The 20,421-nt window shown below is 45.5% G+C and overlaps 1 protein-coding gene across 2 annotated transcripts; it reads left to right on the top strand.

Annotated features, from left to right (window-relative positions):
- Positions 1-8,124: 8,124 nt before the first annotated feature.
- On the top strand, positions 8,125-8,500 carry LOC123367097 (60S acidic ribosomal protein P1-like). 2 transcript variants are annotated; one of them, XM_045011116.1, is made up of 2 exons: positions 8,165-8,232; positions 8,308-8,500. In XM_045011116.1, exons 1-2 carry the CDS (start codon positions 8,165-8,167, stop codon positions 8,498-8,500), a joined length of 261 nt encoding a protein of 86 aa, XP_044867051.1. The 2 variants fall into 2 exon arrangements, with proteins under 2 accessions (XP_044867050.1, XP_044867051.1); XM_045011115.1 differs by having other exon boundaries at positions 8,125-8,500.
- The last annotated feature ends 11,921 nt before the right edge of the window (positions 8,501-20,421 follow it).

The following is a 20,421-nucleotide window of genomic DNA, read 5'->3' as shown; positions in this document are numbered from 1 at the left end:
TCATCCTCCACGATAGGACACTTTACCATGCCAAGCGAGTAGCAAATAGTCTGGAATCATTGCAGCACAAAGCATGGCCGCGAATGGCCTTGGGTTTTGGTCGCACTCAAGCAACATTCCGTCTATATCTTTCTGTGTTAGCCTCAGGGGAGTGATATCATTCATGGTCACCTGGTTGAAATAGGGGAATTTTTGTAAGGGATCAGTAAAAGGACCCCATTCATGCTGGGCTGTTTGCGCTTGACTAAAAGGGATCATTCCAGAGAATAGCCATGCAGTGGGGGAAGAGGTGAAAGGATCATCCCAGAGAACAGCCACACTGTGGGCTGGGAGGAAGTGTGTGCTGCACATCCACCTGAAAACCGCAGCCCCTCCTTTTAAATGTGAAACCCAACTGGCATTGCTTGCTATGGGAAAGGAGGGCGCTGCAGTTTGAAACCATTCCCACATGTTATGAAGGCATAAGAAGCCAACCCCACGTACCCTTTGGCTTACCATGGCTGCCTGGAAACCGAATTCTGTTGCCCAGCTGTGTGTGATGTGTCACCATATCAGCAGGTGCTCAATGTAAAAGGCAAAATGCGACCTTGTACCTAAAGCCCATGTGCTGTCTGCTGTGAATTGCTTGATTCACTGTGAAAGAGTCTCCATTTTGTTCTTAGAAATGTATCTTCTTAAATTTTACTCTCCCTTTTTATCCCCCCACAGATGCAAATGTTTCTACGCTCCTCCTATCATCTTCATCCCTGAGGTTATCGCAGATTAGAAGGCAAAAAAAAAAGCACTTGTGATGACATGTTTTCTGAGCTCATGCAGTCCTCCCGCACTGATAGGGTACAGCTGAATACATGGAGGTATTCAGTGACAGAGGCCAGGAAAGCACACAGTGAGCACGATGAGCAGAGGCAGGCGGCAATGCTGAGGCTAATGGGGGAGCAAACAGACATAATGAGGCATCTGGTGGAGCTGCAGAAAAGCCAACAAAAGCACAGACCCCCCCTGCATCCACTGTATAACCACCTGCCCTCCTCCCCAAGTTCCATATCTTCCTCATCCAGACGTCCAAGAACGCCGGCGGGGGGGGGGCGCTCCGGGCACCCAGCCACTCCACTCCAGAGGACAGCTCAAGCAACAGAAGGCTGTCATTCAAACAGTTTTTATTTGTAGTGTGGCTACAATAAGCAATGTGGCCTTCTCCTTCCCTCCTTCCCCACCCCACCACACCACACCCAGGCTACCTTGTCAGTTATTAATTTTTTTTAATTAATAAAGAAAGAATGCATTGTTTCAAAACAATAGTGACTTTATTTCCTTTGTCAGGTGTGACCGAAGGGAGGAGGGTGGTTGGCTTACAGGGAATTAAAATCAACAAAGGGGGTGGGTTTGCATCAAGGAGAAACACACACAACTGTCACACAATACCCTCCCAAGGCAGGATCCCCGACCCTGAAGCTGGAGTCTACATGCGTCTGAAGTGGGTATTCACCCACGAAAGCTTATGCTCCAATACGTCTGTTAGTCTATAAGGTGCCACAGGACTCTGTCGCTTTTTACAGATCCAGACTAAAAAACCTACCCTTCTGATTACTGTCACACCGTAGCCTGGCCAGTCATGAAATTGGTTTTCAAAGCCTCTCTGGTGTGCAGCGTGCCTAGCTACACTCTTCTAATCGCCCTGGTGTCTGGCAGCTCAAAATCGGCCCCCAGGAGATTTGCCTCAACCTCCCACCCCGCCATAAACGTTTCCCCCTTACTCAGAGATATTATGGAGCACACAGCAAGCAGCAATAACAATGAGAATGCTGGTTGCGCTGAGGTCTAACCTAGTCAGCAAACAGCGCCAGCGAGCTTTTAAACGCCCAAAGGCACATTCTACCACCATTCTGCACTTGCTCAGCCTATAGTTGAACTGCTCCTTACTACTGTCCAGGCTGCCTGTGTATGGCTTCATGAGCCATGGGAGCAAGGGGTAGGCTATGTCCCCAAGGATAACTATTGGCATTTCAACATCCCCAAAGGTAATTTTCTGGTCTGGGAAGTAAGTACCTTCTTGCAGCTGCTCGAACAGCCCGGAGTTCCTAAAGATGCGAGCATCATGCACCTTTCCCAGCCATCCCACGTTGATGTCGGTGAAATGTCCCTTGTGATCCATTGAGAAGTACCCCTTGCGGTTTATGTACTGGTTGGCAAGGTGGTCCGGTGCCAAGATAGGGGTATGGGTTCCGTCTATCACCCCACCACAGTTAGGGAACCCCATTGCAGCAAAGCAATCCAGTATGACCTGCACATTTCCCAGAGTCACCACCCTTAATAACAGAACATCAGTGATTGCATTGGCTACTTGGATCACACAGTCCCCACAGTAGATTTGCCCACTCCAAATGGTGCAGTCAGGCGTTGCAAGCTTCCACAGGGCTATCACCACTCGCTTCTCAACTGTCAGGGCAGCTCCCATCTTGGTATTCCTCTGCTTCAGGGCAGGGAAAAGCAACTCACAAAGTTTAAGGAAAATGGGCTTACGCATGCAAAAGTTTCGCAGCCACTGTGAATCATCCCATACCTGCAACACTATGCGGTGCCACCAGTGTGTGCTTGTTTTCCGGGCCCAGAATCAGCGTTCCACTGTATTAACCAGCCCCACTCCCGCCATGATGTCCCAATTGCCACATCCCATGCTTTCAGGAACATCTGTGTCCATGTCCTCCTCACAGTCATCCTCGTGCTGGCATCTCTTAGCCAGGTTCTGCACATACTGAAGGATAATGCGTGAGGTGTTTGCAATGCTCACAACAGCAGCGCTGAGCTGAGCAGGCTCTATGCTTGCCATGCTATGGCATCTGCACGGGTAACCCAGCAAAAAAGGCACAAAACGATTGTCTGCTGTTGCTTTCACGGAGGGAGGGAGGAAGGGAGGAAGAGAGGTGAGACTGACGACATGTACCCAAAACCACCCGCAACAACGTTTTTGCCCCATCAGGCATTGGGAGCTTAACCCAGAATTCCAATGGGTTGCGGAGACTGTGGGAACTGTGGGATAGCTACCCACAGTGCACTGCTCCATGAGTCAATGCTAGCCACAGTATTGAGGATGCATTCCGCCAGTTTAATGTGCTTAGTGGGGATGTACACAATCAACTGTATAAAATCAATGTCTAAAGATAGACTTCTATAAAATCTACCTAATTTCGTAGTGTAGACATACCCTTAGAATCCAACCCACAAAACCAAGCATGCTAGGCAGCTCTGTGCCTAAACTTGCCAATGGGAGATGTCGACTAGAGGGGTGTGTCCTAAGCCTTGCCCCTCTCATGGGAAAAGGTGCTTTTCTCCGCTAGCAATCATAGAATCATAGAATATCAGTGTTGGAAGGGACCTCAGGAGGCCATCTAGTCCAACCCCCCCCTGCTCAAAGCAGGACCAATTCCCAACTAAATCATACCAGCCAGGGCTTTGTCAAGCCTGACGTTAAAAACCTCTAAGGAAGGAGATTCCACCACCTCCCTAGGTGACCCATTCCAGTGCTTCACCACGCTCCTAGTGAAAAGGTTTTTCCTAATATCCAACCTAAACCTGCCCCACTGCAACTTGAGACCATTACTCCTTGTTCCGTCATCTGGTGCCACTGAGAACAGTCTAGATCCATCCTCTTTGGAACCTCCTTTCAGGTAGTTGAAAGCAGCTATCAAATCCCCCTTCATTCTTCTCTTCTGCAGACTAAACAATCCCAGTTCCCTCAGCCTCTCCTCATAAGTCATGTGCTCCAGCCCTCTAATCATTTTTGTTGCCCTCCGCTGGATGCTTTCCAATTTTTCCACATCCTTCTTATAGTGTGGGGCCCAAAACTGGACACATTACTCCAGATGAGGCCTCATCAATGTTGAATAGAGGGAAATGATCACGTCCCTCGATCTACTGGCAATGCCCCTACTTATACAGCCTGTAGCGGGGTGGTTACCCGCTCCTGCCATGTGGGGCTTGAAACAGCCCAGGAGAGGGCTGTGGCTGGGGCAAGAAGCCTGGGCTGATTGGGGGAAAATTAGGCTCAGCTGGGACCATGCCCCAATCAGGCCCAGCTGGCCCCTATAAAAGGCTGTGAGCCAGAGGCCCAGACCGTCTCCCTCTGCCTGTAGAGGGAGAACGGCCTGGTTGCAAGGTGCCAAGCAGGGAACCTAGATTGGAGCAGGGCTGGGGAAAGGCCAAAGGAGCTGTGGAGCTCTTGCCTAGGAAAGCCCCAGGCTGCAGGTCTGGTAAGGCCTATTAGGTACTGGGTTGCTGGGGGCAGCCCATGGGTAGGCAGAGGCAGCAGGTCCAAACCCGCTTTGCCTATGATGAGTGGCATACACTGCAGTCCACCCCAGTGAGTGGGGGCTAGATGGGGACTGGAGGTAGCCTAACACTGAGGCGAAGTGGAGATAGTGGGTTGGGAAGACCCTGAGGCTGTGAGGGGTTACTGCCAGAGGGGCAGCACCCCAGGTAAAAGGGGCACCAGGTCCTGGGAGGGACATGGGCCAGCGGTAAGGCAGATCACTGGCCTGTAGAGGGCGCTCCGGACACTGGAAGAGCTAATTCCCCAAGACAACCAGCAGGAGGCGCTGCAGGGGTGAGTCCGCATCGCTACACAGCCCAAAATGCCATTGGCCTTCTTGGCAACAAAGGCACACTGTTGACTCATATCCAGCTTCTCGTCCACTGTAACCCCTAGGTCCTTTTCTGCAGAACTGCTGCCTAGCCATTAGGTCCCTAATCTGTAGCAGTGCATGGGATTCTTCCATCCTAAGTGCAGGACTCTGCACTTGTCCTTGTTGAACCTCATCAGGTTTCTTTTGGCCCAGTCCTCTAATTTTTCTAGGTCCCTCTGTATCCTATCCCTACCCTCCAGCGTATCTACCACTCCTCCCAGTTTAGTGTCATCTGCAAATTTGCTGAGAGTGCAGTCCACACCATCCTCCAGATCGTTAATGAAGATATTGAACAAAACTGGCCCCAGGACCGACCCTTGGGGAACGCCGCTTGATACCGGCTGCCAACTAGACATGGAGCCATTGATCACTACCCATTGAGCCCAACAATCTAGCCAGCTTTCTATCCACCTTATAGGCTATTCATCCAGCCCATACTTCTTTAACTTGCCGGCAAAAATACTGTGGGAGACCGTATCAAAAGCTTTGCTAAAGTCAAGGAATAACACATCCACTGCTTTTCCTCTCATCCACAGACCCAGTTATCTCCTCATAGAAGGCAATTAGGTTAATTAGGCATGACTTGCCCTTGGTGAATCCATGCTAACTGTTCCTGATCACTTTCCTCTCTTCTAAGTGCTTCAGAATTGATTCCTTGAGGACCTGCTCCATGATTTTTCCAGGGATTGAGGTGAGGCTGACTGGCCTTTAGTTCCCTGGATTCTCCTCCTTCACTTTTTTAAAGGTGGGCACTACACTAGCCTTTTTCCAGTCATCCAGGACCTCCCCTGATCGCGATGAGTTTTCAAAGATAATGGCCAATGGCTCTGCAATCACATCCGCCAACTCCTTTAGCACCCTTGGATGCAGCACATCTGGACCCATGGATTTGTGCTCATCCTGCTTTTCTAAATAGTCCTGAACCACTTCTTTCTCCATAGAGGGCTGATCACCTCCTCCCCATGTCGTGCTGCCCAGTGCAGCAGTCTGGGAGCTGATCTTGTTCGTGAAGACAGGCAAAAAAAGCATTGAATACATTAGCTTTTTCCACATCCTCTGTCACTAGGTTGCCTCCCTCATTCAGTAAGGGGCAGGGCCGGTACAACCTATTAGGTGATCTAGGCAGTCGCCTAGGGCGCTAGGATTTGGGGAGCGGCATTTTCTTCGGCAGCAACCGCAGAGGCCGGATCTTCGGCCGCCCTGATCACTGCCGGCATTTAAGCGGAGGGAACTGGGGCAGGGAGCGTGGGGAGGGCTGCCTGCAGCAAGTAAGGGGGTGGGGCGGCATGCAGGGGAACTCCCCGCCCCAGCTCATCCCTGCTCTGTCTCCTCCCCAGAGGAGTGGGGTAGCTGCCGCAGGGGGGCACCTCAGGGCGGGGGCTTGGGTACGGGGGAGGACGCAAGGTGAAAGTTTAGCCTAGGGCGCGAAACATCCTTGCACCGGCCCTGGTAAGGGGCCCACACTTTCCTTGACTTTCTTCTTGTTGCTAACATACCTGAAGAAACCCTTCTTGTTACTCTTAACATCTCTTGCTAGCTGCAACTCCAAATGTGATTTGGCCTTCCTGATTTCACTCCTGCATGCCTGAGCAATATTTTTATACTCCTCCCTGGTCATTTGTCCAATCTTCCTCTTCTTGTAAGCTTCTTTTTTGTGTTTAAGATCAGCAAGGATTTCACTGTTAAGCCAAGCTGGTTGCCTGCCTTATTTACTATTCTTTCTACACATTGGGATGGTTTCTTCCTGCAACCTCAATAAGGATTCTTTAAAATACAGCCAGCTCTCCTGGACTCCTTTGCCCCTCGTGTTGTTCTCCCAGGGGATCCTGCCCATCAGGGGAGGGAGTCAAAGTCTGCTTTTCTGAAGTCCAGGGCCCATATTCTGTTGCGCTCCTTTCTTCCTTGTGTCAGGATCCTGAACTCGACCATCTCATGGTCACTGCCTCCCAGGTTCACATCCACTTTTGCTTCCCCTACTAATTCTTCCCGGTTTGTGAGCAGCAGGTCAAGAAGAGCTCTGCCCCTAGTTGGTTTCTCCAGCACTTGCACCAGGAAATTGTCCCCTACACGTTACAAAAACTTCCAAAAACTGGGGGAAGATAGGTATTCCTCCACCTAAGTCGCGGCCAGAGTCTGAGCCAGTAAGCGTGCTCAGAGGCCACCTAACTTCACACAAAAAGTCAGGGGGAGGGGAAAGGAGGAGGATATTCCTTTAGCCCACTGGTTAGGGTACTCACCTAGGATGTGGGAAACCCCAGTTCAACTCCCCCCCTCTGCATGCTGAGGAGAAAGGATTTGAACCCACCTTTCAGGTTAGTGCTCTAACCACTGGGTTATAGAGTGAGTCTCATTCTTTGTCTGGCCCAATATAATTATTTAAAGTGGAACAACATCAACAGGAGAGATTGAGGGAGATCCAAATCAGAAGATCCTATAGTCCAGCACATGCCACCATCAGGAGAGGAGTTCCCAGTTGTGGGTTACTAGCAGAGATAGGTATCTATATCCACGAGAGGGATGGAGCCTAGGACACATGCCTCCCTTTGGTATCTTCCACTGGCTAGCTTAAATGGCTCCCCCACATAGTGTGCTAGCTTTTGTGCTTCCCATTCTGAGGCACCTCTCTCTCCCCATTCACTGTATAGGAGTATAGGCACATAATTTAGGCTTTGCAGTGTCACAGTATTGTTCCTATGATTTCCTAGGCTCCTAAAAGTTAGGCACTGTGACACTCACCTTTGTAATGCCAAGTCATTTTGTGGATCTGGGCCTCTATGGGTATGTCTATACTGCAATTAGATACCTGTGGCTGGCCCTTGGCTGGCCCGTGCCAGCTGACTCGGACTCACAGGGCTCAGGCTAAGGGGCTGCAGTGTAAACATTCAGGCTCAAGCTGCAGCCCAAGCTTTGGGACCCTCCCATCTTGCAAGGTCCTAGAGCCTGGACTCCAGGCCAAGCCCAAACGTTGCCACCACAATTAAACAACCCCTTAGCCTAAGCCCCATGAGTCTGAGTCAACTGGCATGGGCCAGCCACAGGTTTTTAATTGCAGTGAGACATATCCTTAGGCTAAGCTCAGACCTGCTGGGATAAACACAGTGGATTGCAGGGAGACTGTAAGCCTACATCCCCAGTCTGGAGGAAGAAGGCTGCAGGTCGCTATCCATCCAGAGGTGATGGTTGGGAGCATGAAACCTAAATTGGCACCCTCAAGCAGACCACTGAGGGGACAGAGGTACAGTTAACCCCAGAAATGTGACCAATCACAGTGCGGACCAGAAACTTCCCAGCACAGATATGAGAAATATCTGTAACAAACTCTAATTTTTTTGCTTTTCCATATGGAAATAAGTGCATTTGAGAAAAGTGTCATGAATGGTTCTCGTCTCTCTGGCCACAAAAGGTGCTTTGTCCTTCAGCTGAAGCTAAGGCCATTACATCCCGGCAACTAGCATCGCGCTCCACCGCCACACGCCCATTCAGCCATGGCCTCCAGCTCCGAGCTCGCCTGCATCTACGCCGCGCTCATCCTGCATGACGACGAAGTCACCGTCATGGAGGACAAAATTAATGCACTTATTAAAGCAGCTGGAGTAAATGCTGAACCTTTCTGGCTGGGCCTGTTCACCACGGCTCTAGCTAACATTGACATTGGAAGCCTGATCTGTAATGTAGGAGCTGGTGGTGCTCCAGCTGCTGCTGCTCCTTCTGGGGGTGCTGCTGCTGCTGGTGGGGCTGCCCCTGCTGAGGAGAAGAAAGAAGAAAAGAAAGAAGAATCTGAGGAATCTGATGATGACATGGGCTTTGGTCTCTTTGACTAAACTGACTTTTTGTATCATGAATATACACAATATTTCTGAGTTAAAATGAGTCCAGTTTTCAAGCAAAAATGGCTTTTGTCTTTGAAACTTGTGAAAATTCAAATGTTTCACACATTTTCATTGTAAAGACAAGTAGTTCCATCAAAAATGCAAACAGAACAACACTTGGGTTGAAAAGGGAAATGTTTCAAAATAAAGTTAGAAATATTTTAATACAGAAATAAACAGAACAAAATTGTATGTTTTGAAAGAGTTATCCTTCAGTTTACATGGGTTCTTCCAGCAACATCCCCCCGATGCTGCCCAAGAGACTAACACATTTGACTTTCATGAAGAATTTTCTTTTTTCTTCCATTTCCAAAGTTATCAGTCCATAACTTAGCTGTTTCATTCTGCTACAGTTCTCAACCTCTCCAGCAAAGCTAGTAGTAGAAATAGATCTTGCAAGAGCAGCAGGCTTTGTGTACATCAGCTCCCTAGGGGGGGTCCTGTTTACCCTCCCATTATAATTTATTTGTAGTTTGAAAATTCCACTTACAAAAGCAGTGGTTGGAGTGTGAATGAGCAGCTCTTAGCCTCTGTAGACTGATTTCACATGAGTTCAATTGCTAGTGTCTCAGAGTTCAATTGTGTGTCTGAGAGTTCACTTGTTAGTGGTTTAAAAACTGTCTGGGTCTTACTGACCTGCATCCCATAATCACTGCATGAATGCCAGTGGTCACGTGATTTATAATTTAGGTGCTACTAACACAGCACTATCTCTCAACCGCAAGTTCTGTAGTTATTTTAATTCCTCTAGGCACCAAAATCTGCATTATTACATGAATAAATCATCTGAACAAAAAATAATCAAGCACTATTATATCGTAGAGAGAAATATTTTGAAGTCGAGGATTAATGCAGAAAAATCATTTCAGGCTAGATTCACCCTTAGTTTATGCCTGGACTGTATTCCCCATTCTGCTATAGATTTCCCATGTGACACCGCAGAAGTCACTATTTCTTTCCGTGCCTCAATTCACCATCTGCAATATGGCTATAATAATACTTACCAAATTCACAGAGATGTTTTATGACTTAATTAATATTTATAACAAGCTCTGAGATCCTACTGTAGGATAGAAAGCATGATACAAGTATTGCACTGAACTGGCTTCTGTGAACGGGTACTGCTGCTCTTCTCTGGACAGCATCAGAACAGCTCAGCTGTATGTTATAGGGCTTATATTGCTGCTAGAGATGATCTATTAGCCCGGATGGTAGGGTCCTATGGTTTGGAAGTAGGAGGATCATCTCACAGAATCATAGACTTTAAGGTCAGAAGGGACCATTATGATCATCTAGTCTGACCTCCTGCACAATGCAGGCCACAGAATCTCACCCACTCACTCCTGTATCAAACCTGTGTCTGAGCCATTGAAGTCCTCAAATCATGGTTTAAAGACTTCAGGGTGCAGAGAATCTTTCAGCAAGTGACCCGTGCCCAAGGCTGCAGAGGAAGGCAAAAAAACCCTAGGGCTTCTGCCAATCTTCCCTGGAGGAAAATTCCTTCCTGACCCCAAATATGGCGATCAGCTAAACCCTGAGCATGTGGGCAAGACTCACCAGCCAGACACCCAGGAAAGAATTCTCTGTAGTAACTCAGATCCCACCCCATCTGACATCCCATCACAAGCCATTGGGCATATTTACCGCTAGTAGTCAAAGACGAATTAATTGCCAAAATTAGGCTATCCTATTATACCATCCCCTCCATAAATTTATCAAGCTTAGTCTTGAAGCTAGATATGTCTTTTGCCCCCACTACTCCCCTTGGAAGGCTGTTCCAGAACTTCACTCCTCTGATGGTTAGAAACCTTCATCTAATTTCAAGTCTAAACTTCCTGATAGCCAGTTTATATCCACTTGTTCTTGTGTCCACATTGGTACTGAGCTTAAATAATTCCTCTCCCTCCCTGGTATTTATTCCTCTGATATATTTATAGAGAGCAATCATATCTCCCCTCAGCATTTGGGTTAGGCTAAACAATCCAAGCTCTTTGAGTGTCCTTTCATATCACAGGTTTTCCATTCCTCGGATCATCCTAGTAACACTTCTCTGTACCTGTTCCAGTTTGAATTCATCCTTCTTAAACATGGGAGACCAGAACTGCACACAGAACTGCACACAGATGAGGTCTCACCAGTACCTTGTATAATGGTACTAACACCTCCTTATCTCTACTGGAAATACCTCGCCTGATGCATCCCAAGACTGCATTAGCTTTTTTCACAGCCATATCACATTGTCGGCTCATAGTCATCCTGTGAACAACCAATACTCCGAGGTCCTTCTCCTCCTCTGTTACTTCCAACTGATGCCTCCCCAGCTTATAACAATAGTTCTTGTTATTAAACCCTAAATGCATGACCTTGCACTTTTCACTATTAAATTTCATCCTATTACTATTACTCCAGTTTACAAGGTCATCCAGATCTTCCTGTAGGATATCCCGGTTCCTCTCTGTATTGGCAATACCTCCCAGCTTTGTGTCATCTGCAAACTTTATTAGCACATTCCCACTTTTTGTGCCAAGGTCAGTAATAAGAAGATTAAATAAGATTGGTCCTAAAACCAATCCCTGAGGAACTCCACTAGTAAACTCCCTCCAGCCTGACAATTCACCTTTCAGTATGACCGTTGTAGTCTCCCCTTTAACCAGTTCCTTATCCACCTTTCAATTTTCATATTGATCCCCATCTTTTCCAATTTAGCTAATAATTCCCCATGTGGCACCGTATCAAATGCCTTACTGAAATTGAAGTAAATTAAATCCACTGTGTTTCCTTTGTCTAAAAAAATCTGTTTCCTTCTCAAAGAAGGAGATCAGGTTAGTTTGGCATGATCTACCTTTTGTAAAACCATGTTGTATTTTGTCCCAGTTACCATTGACCTCAATGTCCTTGACTACTTTTTCCTTCAAATTTTTTTCCAAGACCTTGCATACTACAGATGTCAAACTAACAGGCCTGTAGTTGCCCAGATCACCTTTTTCCCTTTCTTAAAAACAGGAACTGTGTTAGTAATTCTCCAGTCATACGGTACAACCCCTGAGTTTACAGATTCATGAAAAATTCTTGCTAATGGGCTTGCAATTTCATGTGCCAGTTCCTTTAATGTTCTTGGATGAAGATTATCTGGGCCCCCTGATTTCGTGCCATTAAGCTGTTCGAGTTTGGCTTCTACCTTGGATGTGGTAATATCTACCTCCATATCCTCATTCCTATTTGTCATCCTACCATTATCCCTAAGCTCCTCATTAGCCTCATTAAAGACTGAGGCAAAGTATTTGTTTAGATATTGGGCCATGTGTAGATTATCCTTAACCTCCACTCCATCCTTAGTGTTTAGTGGTCCCACTTCTTCTTTCTTTATTTTCTTCTTATTTATATGGCTATAGAACCTTTTACTATTGGTTTTAATTCCCTTTGCAAGGGAAAACTCTACATGGCTTTCTAACTTTATCCCTACATGTTCTGATCTCAATAAGGCAGCTTTCCTTGCTGATCACTCCCATCTTCCATTCCTTGTAGGCTTTCTGCTTTTTCTTAATCACCTCTCTGAGATGCTTGCTCATCCAGCTTGGTCTACAACTCCTGCCTATGATTTTTTTCCCCTTTCTTGGGATGCAGGCTTCTGATAGTTTCTGCAACTTTGACTTGAAGTAACTCCAGGCTTCCTCCATCTTTAGATCCCCAAGTTCTTCAGTCCAATCCACTTGCCTAACTAATTTCCTTAATTCTTTAAAGTTAGCCCTTTTGAAATCAAAAACCCTAGTCACAGATCTATTTTTGTTTATCCTTCCATTTAGTTTAAACTGAATTAGCTCATGATCGCTCGAACCAAGGTTGCCCCCTACAACCATTTCTTCTATGAGGTCCTCACGACTCACCAAAACCAAATCTAAAATGGCATCCCCTTTTGTTGGTTCAGCAATTACTTGGTGAAGGAACCCATCAGCTATCGCATCCAGGAAAATCTGAGCCCTATTATCATTACTTGCACTTGTCCTCCAGTCTATATCTGGGAAGTTAAAGTCTCCCATGATCACACAATTCCCATTAGTATTTACTTCATTAAAAACATTAAAAAGGTCTCTATCCATATCCAAATCAAATCCCAGCGGTCTATAGCACACCCAAAGCACTATCTCAGGAGAGGCTCTAGTAGCTTTCTTCCCCAATGTGATTTTTGCCCAGACAGGCTCTGTCTTATCCATTCCATCCCTTCTTATTTCTTTACAGTCTACCTCATCATTGATATACAATGCTACTCCACCACCTTTGCCTTTATTTCTGTCTTTCCTAAACAGCACATACCCTTCAATACCTGTACTCCTGTCATGACTACTATTCCACTACATTTCTGTTATCCCTATAATATCTGGTTTCCCTTCCTGCACCAGTAACTCTAGTTCCTCTGTTTTGTTACCTAGGCTCCTCACATTGGTGTACAAACATCTTAATTCTTGCCATTTGGCTTCACTCACATTGGCCCAGATGTTGTACTGCCAGTATCACCTATTAGACTGGTATCTACACTACCCTTCCTTCGTATGTCCATTCTCCTACCCACAACAGTATCCTTTCTTGCTTTGTTTTCTTCCCTCTCAATGTTAAAATCCGGCATGGAGATTACTTGGACATCTCCCAACCATCTCCCTCCAATTCCTAGTTTAGTGCTCTCTTAATTAGTTGTGCCAGCCTCCATCCTAGAAGTCTATTTCCCTCCCTACTCAGGTGAAGTCCATCCTGAGAGAACAGTCCTCTGTCCATGAAATGCCTCCCAGTGGCCATACATCCCAAAGCCCTCCTTATAGCACCACTGCCTGAGCCATCTGATGATCTCCATAATCTTGTCACACCTTTGTTGCCCTTCTCTAGGAACAGGCAGAATCCCACTGAAGATCACCTGAGCCTCAATTTCCTTAAGCGTCTTCACCAGCCTGGCATAGTCTCCCTTGATACGTTCCAGTGAGAATCTAGCTGTATCATTCATTCCCACATGAAGGACAATCAGCGGATTCTTTCCTGCTCTCGTTATGATCCTCTTCATCCTCAGGTCCACATCCCATATCTTAGCACCGGGCAGACAACACACCCTTCTGTTCTCTGGATCAGCTCTGGTTACAGATCTGTCTATTCTTCTCAGTCCTCAATCACGTAGACCTGCCTTTTCCTGGTGACGGTGCGATTCTCCGGTCTATCCCCTGTTCCCTCTGGCTGAAAGTCCTCTCGATTCCTATTCACCCTTGCAATCCTCTGCAACCCATCCCGTATCCTCCTGGGGCTCATGTTTGGTGTCATCTCCATTGACTCGTCCCCTCTCCTTATAGGGCTAGCTGCTCTTTTCTTCCTTGCCCTCTCACCTTCAGCGACCACCTGCTGTGCCCCTTCTTCATTTTCCAACTCCGCAAACCTGTTCCTTGAGTTCTATTGCTCCTTCACTAGCCCGTCTTTTCCTCTGCCTGGTTCTTAGTCACATGCTTCCACCGTCAACTTTCCTCACCTAGCAGTCTCCCCTCAGAGTTCTTTGGTCCTGCTTCCATCTGCAAGTCTGAGCTTTTCCCTTCAGCCTCATCATGTCTTTGCTCCATCATCCGCTCGAACCCGCTTCTAAACTTGACCAGAGTTTCCACCTGCATCTCCAATCCTCGGATCTTTTCTTCCGTCAGCTCTATCAGACGGCACTTCATGTAGACAAAACTCTTTTCAGGTACCCCTTCCAGGATCATGTACATGCCGCAGCTTCCACATCCAGTCATCTTCATTGTGTCTTCCATTGCTTGGGTCACTACAACTGCTGCCTCTGTATCTGTCATAGGCTTCCCACCTAAATCCTGTAAATCTGAGAAACACAAACCAACCCAAAACACCACCACCTACAGCAAAACAAACCCCCAACAAGCACCAAGACACTGCTTGCACACTCCCTTCGGTAGCCTGTGTGTTCCTCTGCCTGCCTCTCTTAGTCTTCCCCCAAACTCCCTTTGCAAACTCCCATTCAAACTCCCCTGTTTACAGCTCTGTTTGCTGGTTCCTGTGCCACTGCAGCTATGATGTTCCAAGCAGCCAAGGTGTACATTGCTGTAACTGTCATAATGTTTCTACAGGTGACCTCAGATTTATTATTTTAACCAACCCTCCAAACTCTTTTTGTAATCTAGCAGAATTTTGTTATCTACAACAGAAAAAAGCTATTGTAAAGTTGTATTAGGACCTCCCTTTTCCTCCCAAAAGAGAACAGATTTCCAGCTAGCACTGTCATTCCGTGCATTTCCATTATTATTTTTTTGCCTACTGGGCAAAAATTCACACTCAGTAAGCAGGAAATTCACTTCCTTGTGTTGTTGTGCATTGCAAATCATCACTGCAGTGTAATTCTGACTTTCCCCTAAGCCTAGATAGCAGATTGCTTGCTTTAGAATGCCTGTTTCCATAGAAGTCTAGTTTCCCCAGCCCTTGCCAGTACTGTGCTTTACAACCATTCAGAAAAAGAACTGGGAGCAGATTTCAGAACTGCACTGTAATCTGAACCCTGCTATGTACTTTGTTCCCAATGAAGTAAGCAGCACCTGAATGACCAGGACAACTTCTCAGGTCCTCACTTGTGTCACACTGTATCTGCAAAAAACACAAGCTTCAAAAGATTTTCTTTGTATCCCTAACAACATTTATGAAGAGACATTATGACTCACTGTAGGGAATATAGTCTACAAAGGTGTATATAAATCTGAACAGCAAAATTACACCTGAAGACTGAAGACTTAATTAGACAGTGTTAACTATGTGTGAAATATGGTATGTATTTGATTTGTGACTGGATTTTAACATCAGTTATTTTTGACTCTACCTACATTAGAGTCTTACTCATTCATGACTGGTGGCAAACTGTAAATGTCAATGTTAACTACTTTCGCAAAATCTAAGAAAATGGGGCCATAGTCCTTATTTGCGCTTCTAGTGGCTACCATATGATGAATCATAATAGAAAGTTGTATTCTTTTATATCAGAGGGCACCAAGGCGTATTCAAGAGAGAGAAAGGGGCGCATAGCAGAGAGCTGGTAATCTCCCCTTCTGTGTCCTTTCTTATTTCCCTCTCAGCTGCTTCCAGAAGCAGAGAGGAGCATTTGTGAAGCGTGTGGCTATGTAACTAGAAGGCTGCTTTGTATGCATGGCACCTTCATGGGTAAAGTGAGTCACCTAGCCTGACTGCAGAGACACTCCCCACGTGTTAGTCCAAGCTGGCTGCTCCGACAGAAACACATAGACTGTGCTGTCACATGGAGACCTTGAGGCAGATCCTCCACTGGTATAAATTGGCATCACTCCACTGGCTGCAGCAGCAGATCTGATCCCTTATATTTGTTTTTTTCTTTCTTTACTATTTCCTTCTGTCTAAGTTGTCCAGACCGAAAGAAACTTGTTCTTTGTTTATGGAATAAACAAAAAATAGTACTATTTACCTTTGAAGACAAGGTCCTTCCTAGCTAATAGGATGGTGGTACCCAGATAAACTAAAGTGACAGGTTAGAATGCAAAAGATTCATTGTTTTAAATGAAAAAGCCACCAGACATCAAAACAAAGTTATAGCAAAATCCACACTACAATTAATTTTGTGTGACAGGCTGATTGGTATGTAACATATGTGGATTTTGATCATTCCCCTCCTGGTAAATATTGACCTTAGACCTTGGTCAATATATAGTTTCAGTTTACTACATCTGGGAATTGACCAAAAAGTCCACATGAAATCATAGGTGTTAGAGTCAGAAAAGACCCAATAAGACTCATCCATTCTCATGCAAACGCAGGATTATTCCTTACTATCTATGATTAATCCATGCAATCAGGTTTTAACTGTCTCAGGCAAGTGGGCACTCACCACTTTCTCCTGTTATAATTTTTTCATACTGTACATCATCTACCTCAGTTCATTAATTCAACCACATTTTCTCATCTCCCTTTTAAATCAAAATTGCAGCATTCATGTCAAGCTGCATAAGTTATTTTTCTAACAGTAACATCTGTTTCTGAAAGGCACTATGGGCAGTTGGCAGTAGCTTAACAGTTCCCTCTCCGTGTAAATGATCAAGTGCTGATGGCTGCCGAAGCTATGTTTGCTAGGAAACAAAGTCACTTTTCCTTTACTTGATTTAACTGTAAGGATGTTTATGTCTAAATGTGGGGTGTCATAGGTTTATTCCCCACTTTGAACTTTAGCGTTCACAAGATGGGGACCTGCATGGACTCCTCTAAACTAAAATCCTAGTTTAGATCTGGTTCTTGCTGCCACCAGTCAAGTTTTAAGTGTCTGACACGCTCCCTGTTCCCCCAAAACTCTCCCTGGGGAACACAGATTCAAACTTGAATCTCAACACAAAGGGAAACAACCCATTTCCCCCTCTCCCCTCTCCTAGTGCTTAGGAGAGATACCTGGATTCAAATTCCTTGAATCAAGACAAAGAGGGATTCACTTTTCCCCCTCCCCTTCCCCTGAAAATCCAAACAAGGGAAGAAATCAATCAAGTTCTAAAAAGAAAAGATTTTATTAAAAAGAAAGAAAGAAAGTACACTATCTCTGTAATACCAGGATGGAAAAATACAGGGTCTAACTTATAAACCTGGAGAGGCTCTCCCCCCACCCCTTTCTCAGAATAATCAAAGTAACAGCCAACAGAAATAAAGATATTCCTTCAGCAAACACACAATTGCAAATGTAGAAATCAAATTATAAGACTAGTCCGCCTTTCTAATACTCACTAGACTGAATAGAAGAAAATTCTTCAGGAAACTTGGAGAACTTGAAGAATATGTCTGGCCTCTCTTAGATCCAAAAAGAGAACAACAATCCAAACAAAGACACAGACAAAGCCTTCCCTCCACAGAGATTTGAAATTATCCTGTCCCTTGATTGGTCCTCTGGTCAGGTGTTCATCAGGTTACTGAGCTTGTTAACCCTTTACAGGTAAAAGAGACTTTAACCCTTAACTATCTGTTTATGACATGGGGAAACTTGCATGGTGAGCAAATTTACTTGTTTTCACTATGGCAACTGGCACCCCTCCACCTGCCCTGCCCGCAAGGGGTAGGGGGCCCCAGAGGGTGCATTAGAGCATAAGCCTACTCCCGACTCACCGCACAGTAACTCTTGTCCCGGAGCTTCCCCCATGCCAGCCCGTTGGCTCTCACCCAGGAAACAGGCAGGGTCCTTCTCCCAAAATGGTCTGCTCCTGACCCTGGGTTGGTTTTGTGTGTATGTGTGTGTGTGTTTGGAGGGGGGATGTTGGATTTCTCCCAGTGGTTGGGACCCCCCATGTAAGTGCACCAAGTGCACATTGGTTAATCTGGGCCTGTGCTCAGCCCTTCTCAGCATTCAGCCCTGAAGTCACAATAAGGCTGTCTGCATTCCCAGGATCAGGCCCTAAATGCTGTGATGTTTTACACCAGCATAGAAGGTAGCTGAGTGTGAAAGGTGGCAGGAGCATTTGTAGCTCTCCAATGAGCAACTCAGCAATTCTGTGATATGTTTTGGTTTCTTTGTTTGCAAAATGCAGAAGCTGATCTATCACCTGAGTAGACCAGAATCCAGCCATCTCCAGTCTATGCAGTTCAGAAAGCCACAGAGACATTGTGCTGATGAGGAATCTAAAATGTAGTGTTGTCACATTCACACTAAAAAATAAGTGTCTTTTAAAAAAATTAGCTTTTTGGCAAGTTATTTTAAAATGTTATAACCACTTTGGTGAAGGGAGAAATATCAGTGTACAGGTAGTCTGAGTACTTTAAAAAAAATAAACAGAATTTTGCAGAAATTAATGTTGTGCGCACAGCATTTCCATTCCCCCCCCCACACACACACACAGAAATGGGCTGCAGAATGTTGGCCACCACTAGGGGCCATTGGACCCGACAGAGCCCAGCTCACAGATAGAAGACAAGGCTGGGGGAAGGTGGAGGGAACTGTAGGGTTCCCAGTGGCTGTAGTTCCCAACATCCCCTGAAGGAAGGAGGCGGCAGCACGTAGGAAACTCCATGCAAGCCTGGGACCAAGCGTCAAGCTGTTTCTACCTCTGGATTCCTGGGCTCTGGGGGGGGGTGGAGGGTGTGAGTGTCTTGGCTAGGGCCCCCAACCCCAGCTGGCCTCTGCGGGGTAGGGAATGTGAGTGTCTGGGCTGGAGGGGATCATGGCTGGGCTCTGGGGAGTGTGAGTATCTGGTCCTTCGGCTGGGCTCTGGGGGCAGAGAAACAGGAACTGGATTGTCGTAGGGGTTTCTTTAACTGTCTACTCCTGGGGGAATTTTTGTGTGTCTCTATTGTTACAGACATACTTGCTGACAGGTATTTTGAAATAAATTAACAAAATAATTATTTCTATTATGTAGTGTTATTTTGACAAATAAAATTTGCAGAATTTTAAAATATTGTGTGCAGAATTTTTATTTTTTTTGGTGCAGAATTCCCCCAGGAATAAATGTTATTTAATAAACTGAATGATATATCAGTATGTTATGACCACCAGAGTAATAGATTTTGGTAGTGATGGACCCAGACAAACAAACAGAAACCACCAACGCAGCGCTAAAGTCAAGGTCCAGGCTCAGATCTGAGTTTGCAGCAAACGGTTCTCTAAAGAGGACTAATTTGAACAGTGTGAAATCTGGGAAAGTTCAGACCCCAATATGGAATTAAAATCTTCACGTGTGAGAGGATTTGGATCTCGAGTTTCGGCTTGACCCACTATAATATAGAAAGTTTGGTCTGGATCTAGATCTCAGGTCTGGAGTTCTGTTTTGGCTCAGTCTAATCTTCAATTTCATATTCAGTCCCCAATGTACTAAATATGCAGAAAATAGGTTTGTTTGCTTGTTTTTGAAAAAACTGATAAACCTCATTAAGGGGGAGATCCTGCAAAATGCTGAGTGCTCTCTACTGTGGGGACTTCAGTGGGCGTTGAGGGTGCTCAACACGTCTCGCAGGATAGGGCCCTAAATATGTTTGCCGTAATTAGTTCATCTCTTCAAATGAAGTGCTGCTAATTTCTCTCTTTTCCTTATAGCCTGGGAGAGCAGAGTGCTGCAGCTGTGCACATGCGGGAGAATACTAACCATTGCAGTGGGAACCATTTCCACCTGTTTACATCACTGTTCCCCTCTTAATGCCATTTTAAACTATGCTGAACAATGGAGGGAACATGCTGTGCCTACTGTTGTGAGAAAGGAGAAAAGAATGAGCAGGAGGACGGTAGGAAGCTGAAGGATGTGTGAAAACGAGAATATGACTAAGTGACTTACCATTCAAATAGCCTTTCACCAAATGTGCGTAATCAATTCAAGCGCAGTGGGGGTGGTTAACATTACAAAGGGTCTAATCAGGGATTTGTCCAATATCATCTTTTCCAAGCAGTAGCCTGAGATGTCTGAAAATCATATTCATGAATTTAGTAACAAAGAGTTGAGGTTGGACCACTTTGTCTTTATAGAATGATGTGTATTCCAGATTTGAGGTGTCCCTGCCGTGGTGATTGGGTTCACAGGGAGCAAGTGACTTCTCAATACTGACAAAGCTATGCCTGTGAATTTGACCGAATACAGTACTTTGTCACAACTGGGATAACGATACTAAATGAATTTCATGTTTTTTCACATTTGAGTTTTATATAGACTGTAAAACAATGATACTCTCAGTATGTTCCGAAAGGAAATAAAACAAAATTTGGAAAAAACACTTTGAAAATACACTATTGCTTTCCAAATAAATTCATTTCCTTTGCAAACATGTATAGGGAAGAGAACTGCTTACATTTTTAGCAAAGAGGCCACATCCTGCAGTGCTACTCAGGTATTCCTGCACCCCTCCTATAGATTAATAGATTCCAA

Source organism: Mauremys mutica, chromosome 3 (assembly GCF_020497125.1).
Source record: "Mauremys mutica isolate MM-2020 ecotype Southern chromosome 3, ASM2049712v1, whole genome shotgun sequence".
Lineage (NCBI taxonomy): Eukaryota > Metazoa > Chordata > Testudines > Geoemydidae > Mauremys > Mauremys mutica.
This window is presented reverse-complemented; position numbering and strand designations above follow the sequence as displayed.

Bases quoted from the DNA above. Each gene is read 5' to 3' on its own strand.
- LOC123367097 (XM_045011115.1), top strand. From the start codon at position 8,165: ATGGCCTCCAGCTCCGAGCTCGCCTGCATCTACGCCGCGCTCATCCTG.